We start from the raw sequence: 7842 nt of genomic DNA, 5'->3' as shown, positions 1-7842 counted from the left end.
AACAAAGACAAAGAAAAAATATCAAACAAAAAAAAGAAAAAAATACAATAAAAAAATTATGTAACTTTTTATTTTATTTTTTAATTTATCTTTTTTAATAATAAATGCAAAAAAATTTTGAAGAGAAAACACAAAACTTTATAAATAAAAATAAATTTTATACGAAGAAAGAAGAAGAATAAAAAGAAGTTACAAAAAAAAAAAAGAAATTGCAGCATTATGTCTAGAATTTTAAAAAATTATAGTGTCAAAACTAAAAAATTTTTGTGTCAAAGTTAAGAGATTTATGTGTCACGATTAAAACATTCCATCCTACTTTTCACGTGAAGAAGTGTGTGATTTTAGCGAATGTTTGTAAGCGATTTTTGTTAGATTTAGACTGGACTTGTCTAATAAAAATATAGAGACCACTTTAATAAAAACATTAAAAATGTCTTTTTTTTTTTAAAAACATTCGCACATGTCATGTTATTATTGGATATTCTTATTAAAATCGGTTAATAATTTATTTTTTATTATAAACCAGAACAAAATCAGTTTATCATAGTGACAATAATAAACATAATTGTCTGCATTATAATTATTAGACCCGATTTGATCCGATTGAATTATATCATCTAAACCAAATATCTTTAAATTTTTTGATAAAAAGACAATTATATCCCTGACTTTTTGTTTTTCGGACATTTAAATCCCTAAAAATTTAAAAATACAATTAAATCCCTAAAAAAATTGAATTTATTGTTATTGTTATAAAAAAATCGGTTTTATTCTAATTTGTTAAAAAATTAAAAAATAACCAGTTCATTAATACGTCCAATAATAATGTGACACGTAAATATCTTTACAAAAAGACATTTTACTTATCTTTATAGGAGCATCCCCTAAAAATATTTGGATGCCTAGCTAAATTTTTGTATTATATGATTTTGCCAACTACATCCTCCCGGGGTTGTCTTTTTAGCAAAGTTTTTGAATTATATGATTTTGCCAACTACATCCCCCCGGGGTTGTCTTTTTGGCAATATTGGCTTTCGAGTATTACGAAGAAGGCATTTTAATTACGGGATTTGCTACTTTCTCTAACGGTTTGGAAAATGTTACGTTTGATCATTTGCAATGAACTATTGATGAGTATACTACTCAGTATACATGCATGCAAACTCATGCATAGTATTATCATTTTTAAATGCAACTGCTTGAGGATTTTTTTTTTTTTTGAAATATGATAGATGACTATCAGAATTTATTATTTTTTATTATTAATTAGTTACTAATGTTTAAAAATATGAAATAAAATATGTTATTGGATTACTAAATTAAAAATATTAAATTAAAAGAATTGAGTTAATGATTAAGTGATAATAAAAAAAATAAATTTTAATGGTTTTCTAATATATTTTTTTTAACATATAACTTATCCGATTTTGGTCCAATGAGACCTCCAAAAATTCTTAGTCTTAACACTTTGCCGGTGGCTAAATATATAAAGAAAAAAGAATTCAGAATTTAACTCTTTCATGGAGGCCAACGGAGAGAAAAACTAATTGACACTTATAACTCGTAACCCTTTCACGAAACCAGTAGCCAAATTTTATACTTTCATTATACGTTTTTTAATTGGAATGCTATGTATCATTATTCATTAGTGCCTTAAGTGATCTATATATAATTATTAAAACAAAAATGTTAGGTATACATAAAAAATAATTATTAAATTAACTATTATATATTTATATTGTATTATTTAATTATTTATAATATATATTTTTATTTTAATATATACTTTATATAAATAATTAATTTTTTATATACATAGAGCATGGTTGGTTAAAAATCATTCGTAAGGATAGATCATGACTATCTATTGTCTTACTAAATATAAAATATCAATTATGTCTCTATGTTAAGTGCTTAAGTTGCGGGCTAGGAGAAATAATTTATAATATACTATCGAAACTGAGAGACAAAAAAATCTAGAGTTTGGATTTGGATGTTTTCATACTTAATACGTAAATTTGAGACGATGATTATTGAATAAGGCAAAAGAGCATTGACCATCTGTTGGTGCTTACCAAAGATTATTATATATACAAGTTTTCATCATTGTTGATGTGATTTCGATCACTCTTCTAATGGTTCAAAAACCACTGCAAAACAAAGCAACTAACCCAAGAATAATGGTTGTGATGAACCCAATCTTGGCACTCTCCATTATTACTACCATTTTATTCTTCTCTCCAATGGCTTATTCAGAGAGCAAAGTGGTGAAGAGCGCATTGGTGAGATTCATGGACAATCTTGCACCATGGAATAATAATTCAGAGAGAGAAGCACCAAGGTACTGGGGATGGAACCTTGACACAGATCCATGCGCAGATAACTGGAAAGGTGTGAGTTGTTCCTCAGATGGAAGTGTGAAAGCCATTGTTCTTGATGATTCAAACCTGAGTGGAACCCTAGACGCCACCTCTCTCTGCATGGCGAAATCTCTTCAAATTCTGAGCCTGAAGAGGAACAACTTGCAGGGATCAGTGCCCGAAGCTATCGGAAACTGCAAGTATTTGACCCGTTTGTTCCTCAGCGATAACAACTTCTCCGGTGATCTTCCGATTTCTCTTCAACATTTATGCAGCTTGAGGTGGCTTCATGTTGCCAGAAACAACTTTACCGGTCCCATTTCCGATAAGATACCTGCCTCAGTCTTGATATCCTTTCTCGGTAAGCACGTACTTTTCATTTTGATTATGTATTAACATTTTAAATCTTAAATCATAAATACTTGTATATAGGTGAGAATAACAAGTTCACTGGGGAGGTACCTGATTTTGACTTCACGAAACTCATTCAATTCAACGTCTCCAACAACAACTTGAAGGGTCAGATTCCTGACGTGAGAAACAAGTTTGGTGTGGAAAGCTTTTTTGGAAATCCTGACTTGTGTGGATCGCCGCTTCCAGCGGCGTGTCCACCTAGTCCCTCACCAAGGAAAGAAAAAAGACTATTTATCACCGACGGCGTGGCGATTTACTCTGGCTACATCATTCTTGGCATCACCGTGGTGGCATTCTTTGTGTACAAGCTAGTGAGGAAATCCATGAACAAAGTGGAAGCATCCAAGGCTCTCAACAAGAAGGAATGCCCAAGGCATCGATTAACTCGTAAGGATCCTGCAGGTACGCTTCTGCCTTCTTTCATCTATCTCTTTACAATTATCTTATCTGTACACACAAATTTATCTACTAACATAGAATATACATTAAAAATAAATTAAATTATATATACTTTTTATACACCAATATATAATAGCTAATTTTTTATTTTTTTATTATATTTTTTAATTTAACATACATGGATAATCTTCGAATTATATATAAAGAATTAAGGATTTGTAACATACAGGAGGCAATAATGGTGAAAAGAGCAGAGAGGATTCTTCTGAGAGCAAGGGCCGTGGCAGCGTTGAGATGAGATCAGAGCCATCGATAGCATCACTTGAGAGTGGAATAACATTGAGCACATCAACGCTGGTAGTTCTGTCAAGCAGGGTATCAAAGGCGCTGAGGTTTGAGGACTTGCTGAGAGCACCAGCTGAGTTGATTGGGAGAGGGATGCATGGGAGCCTCTACAAGGTGATGCTGGACAACGGTGTGTTCTTGGCCGTGAAGAGGATCAAGGATTGGGGAATCTCCGAAAGTGATTTTCAGAGGAGAATTGGGAAAGTTAGCCAAGTCAACCATCCATTTGTGTTGCCACCTCTTGCTTACTATTGTTCCCGCCAAGAGAAGCTTCTTGCATATGAGTACATGGACCATGGGAGTCTCTTCAACATGCTCTACAAAGTTGGTAAGTTGTTTTTCTTGATTATATTTCTGTATTATTTCTGTAAAATATTATAGCATTTTTTGTTAATTACAAGTGTCTCCAATTTTAATGGAAGAATCATGAATGGTCTTGTATGCCAAAGTCAATTATTATACCTGAATAAAGAATAATCACAATTTTTCATGATCACTTTTCGTTAATATTGTGAAATAAGTATAAGAAACCAATTTTTAATTAGTCCATAGCTATTTTTTTCTGTTATTGTAAATTACTTTAAATTTTTTTGAATGGTTTTTAGAATTTAAAATTTAGAATTTAGGATAAAAAGTGATAGCAATTTGTTATTCGATGGTCTGTTTATGACAGTAGACGATTAACAGCGGTTAGTAATGATTGACCAATGATAAAAAGTGAGGTTACAATATTAAAAAGAAAAAATAAAAAGCTATGAAAAAAATAAAAAGATAATTTTGAAATAGTTGATTCTTTAGTTGAATTATAGTTGTAGATCTCTTATTTGATTTTTAATCAAGACATTAGATAATATTTTGTTGTATGAGCCTCTATTCATCCACATGGCATCTTTTACTTTCTTATTTAACGTTACATTGCTCTTTATAAAAGGTGTTCGTTCTGTCTCAAATTTAATATACGAATAGTATACTATCTTATGAGAAATGTTAGAAAATTATCATTTATTATTTTTTATTTATTAATTAAATTTTTTTAATCTAATAATTCAACAACATATTTTAGTTTATATTTTTAAACATTAATAATTAACTGTTGATAAAAAATAATAAATTTTAATAATCTTCTAATATTTTTTCTATTTTATTACACTAACAAGATTTGTTCATATTTCAATTATAAACTCTATTGATAAATGATAAGTTCATTATTTTTGTTTGCTGCAATAATGATAAATGATTATTTTATCAGGATCACAAAATGGAAAACCCTTTGAGTGGGGAAGCAGACTAAACATTGCTGCAAAAATAGCAGAAACTTTAGCTTATATGCATGAAGAACTACGAGAAAGTGGAATAGCACACGGCAACTTAAAATCAAGCAACATTTTGTTCAACAACAACATGGAACCATTAATAAGCGAATATGGGCTAATGGTAATTGAACACCAAGCTCTGAGATCACTCTCTCACAGCAAGAGTGTGAGGAACAGGGTTCTAACTGCTGCACATGCATATAGCACCTTCAAAGTTGATGTATACGCCTTTGGGGTGATACTCTTGGAGCTTCTCACAGGGAAAGTGGTTCAGAATCAAGGGGTTTTTGATTTCGTAAAGTGGGTTAATTCTGTGGTTAGAGAGGAGTGGAGTGTTGAAGTGTTTGATAAGAACTTGGTGTCAGAAGGTGCGAGTGGAGAGAGGATGATGAACTTGTTGCAGGTTGCATTGAAATGCATCAATCCTTCTCCTGCTGATAGACCAAGCATGAGTGAAGTTGCATTGGCCATAGTTGCATTGAAAGAGGAGGAGGAAAGATCTTTAACATAGGAACATGCTAATTCCACACAAGGTAGCAGAGAGTTATGTTATTTGAAATGGACATATTTTATTAGCATTAGCAATATTTTGTCTTTTTCTCTAAATATCACTCTTAGGTCTACTATCTTTTTATGACAACATTATTCTTGTTAAGGAGCTACTTGAGTGGATTTTTCTGTGTCTTTGTTAATTTCTCTTCCAAATTTTAGTTATATATATATAAATTCTCTATTAACTTCTACTTACATTTGGAGTCTTCAAACTTTGTTGGTTTTTAATATATTACAAAATAACGAAATTAGAATTCTCCTTCTATTTTTGATAATATCACTTTAAATATAAATTTTTTGTATTTTATATTTTCATGAATTTGAAAAAAAAAATTAAAGACATGGTCAAAATAAGAACGATAATATTATTTTCTATAAAATATAGTTAAGATTTTTTAATTAATAATCATATTAGATGTTAATCAAAAATCAACTATCAAATTAGCTATCAATATAAAATATATGTTGAATATAAAAATATATTAAAAATAAATTAAATAATATATATTTATAAACAAATACATGATAGTTGATTTGGTGGCTAATTTATTATGTATAGATAGCATTTTTAGTTTTTATTCATAATTTATTTTATTTGTTTAATTTGATTAGTATCACTTTTAGAATTTAATAGCCATAACACTTTAATTCATAGTATTTGCAATGAATACAACCTAGTTTGCTAAATGAACTTTAGAAAGTTATGAAAAAAACAAAATTATATACTTACTAACCACTGTATATCTTTTAGTTTAATGATAAGCGCTTGATCCAATAGTAAAATCTATATAATTGGAACGAAATTGCTGGCCTAATAATATGACCAACATTATTTTAGTAGATACAATTCTGAAAAATTATAATTATCTTGGTTAAACTTACAATAATACGACAAGTAGATTATTATTGAGAGATTTTAAGATGGATTTATAAGTCTTTAAGAAAAAAATATCAAATAAGTTTATGAAGAAAATTTTATGTTGGATTTAGAAGTTTTTTTTCTTTGAAAAAATAAGTACCAAATAATTTTTTGAAATATTGAACACAATACATTTTTTTCGTCAAAGACTTATAAATTAAATTTATCGTTATAATTGCCAATGAGTTATATCTCAAATAGTATAATCTCTTCATATTCTTCTAAGAGATCTTGAATTTGAGTCTTCCTATTTTTGGTAAAAAAATAAAATAAAATTTATCGTTACAATTTTTTACAAACTTATTTAATTTTTTTAGACCTAGTCTATCATAATATTTTTTTAAAAAAATAAAAATTTTTAATAACAAAAAATATTAACAAAAAATAACTAAAAATTATTTTATTTATTATTTATTAAATATTATAATAACTAATAAATACTAAATAAGATAAATTTTGATTTTTTTTTCCTAAAAATTCGATACTTTATTGTTTTCGAAGACCTATAAATGTATATGAAAAATTTGTTATTAGCACATTGTTTTGTTAAGCAACAAACAACTGAATGCGCTGATGTAGCAGCCCATATTATTTCTGACTTTGTGCTGGCAGAGTGAAGATCGACCATTTTGGACAGACAAAATCATAGGTTTTATTTAGTTGCCATGCGTGCAAGAAATGTGTGAGTATGTGACCCTACCATTAGCTTTTGTCTCTTTATGATCTTCTATGTCACCAATGGAGTTAGATAAAATATTAGAAGAATGTCAAAAATATTTACATAATAAAATAAAATTAAAATAAAATTTTAGGAAAATTTAAATTAAAATTTATATATTTATGAATGCTATTTTATCATTTCTAAAATAATATGTAAGTTATCCTTTTTGATAGATCACATTTTAATTAGGTATTTATTTTAATTTGAGTTACTTTTTCCATTCTTTCGTCGTCGTTGCGCCTCCCAACCATTACCGTCTCATTCGTGTTTTATTTTCTCTTCCCAAATCATTCTTCTAGAAAAGGTACTCCAACTCTCTCTAATCACTACAATAATATAGACTATTTTATAGGATTATTATGTGTCAAAAAAAATTAAAATTCGTCAAAAAAATAAATTTTGACATTATTTTAACTATGAAAATATGTTAATAAAAGTTTTGTCAAAAATAGTATTTTTAACCTATAAGTAATTGTAAAAAAAAAGTTTAAATCTTATTTTGATAAATATTGGCCGTAAAAAATAATTTGTTAGAAAAATTTAAGAATATATTTTTTGTGATACTTATTAACCGTAAAAAATACTATTTATTTTTATACTTATTGACCATAAAAAATTCTCAACAAAAAATTTTAACAAAGAATGAGATGAGATCTTGAAACTGAAGAATAAACTGAGATTTTGAAGATGAAGAATGCGTATTATGATCCTAAACTGAGAGTAGTGTGATGCCAAAATTGACGGAGCTCAACGAAGAAAAGGAATAATAGAGTAAGTTGAAAACAAATAAGTGTCAAAATTGAGGAATAATTTTCTACA

General features: G+C 28.3%; 1 protein-coding gene across 1 annotated transcript; it reads left to right on the top strand.

Annotated features, from left to right (window-relative positions):
* The first annotated feature begins 2135 nt into the window (after positions 1-2135).
* On the top strand, positions 2136-5564 carry LOC107618865 (putative inactive receptor kinase At2g26730). Its single transcript, XM_016321041.3, has 4 exons — positions 2136-2721; positions 2793-3176; positions 3403-3846; positions 4768-5564. The coding sequence occupies exons 1-4, from the start codon at positions 2136-2138 to the stop codon at positions 5340-5342; spliced, it is 1989 nt and encodes a 662-aa protein (XP_016176527.2). The 3' UTR covers positions 5343-5564.
* Positions 5565-7842: the final 2278 nt, after the last annotated feature.

Source organism: Arachis ipaensis, chromosome B1 (genome assembly GCF_059453495.1).
Source record: "Arachis ipaensis isolate K30076 ecotype BB chromosome B1, ASM5945349v1, whole genome shotgun sequence".
NCBI classification, from domain to species: domain Eukaryota; kingdom Viridiplantae; phylum Streptophyta; class Magnoliopsida; order Fabales; family Fabaceae; genus Arachis; species Arachis ipaensis.
The sequence above is the reverse complement of the archived record's forward strand: the minus strand, read 5'-3'. Positions and strand labels throughout refer to the sequence as shown.

What these genes read in the sequence shown, in the direction of transcription:
- LOC107618865 (XM_016321041.3), top strand. Translation starts at nt 2,136, where the DNA reads ATGGTTCAAAAACCACTGCAAAACAAAGCAACTAACCCAAGAATAATG. An exon ending in AACTCGTAAGGATCCTGCAG is followed by an intron (nt 3,177 to 3,402) that starts GTACGCTTCTGC and finishes TGTAACATACAG; the next exon opens with GAGGCAATAATGGTGAAAAG. An exon ending in CAACATGCTCTACAAAGTTG is followed by an intron (nt 3,847 to 4,767) that starts GTAAGTTGTTTT and finishes TTATTTTATCAG; the next exon opens with GATCACAAAATGGAAAACCC.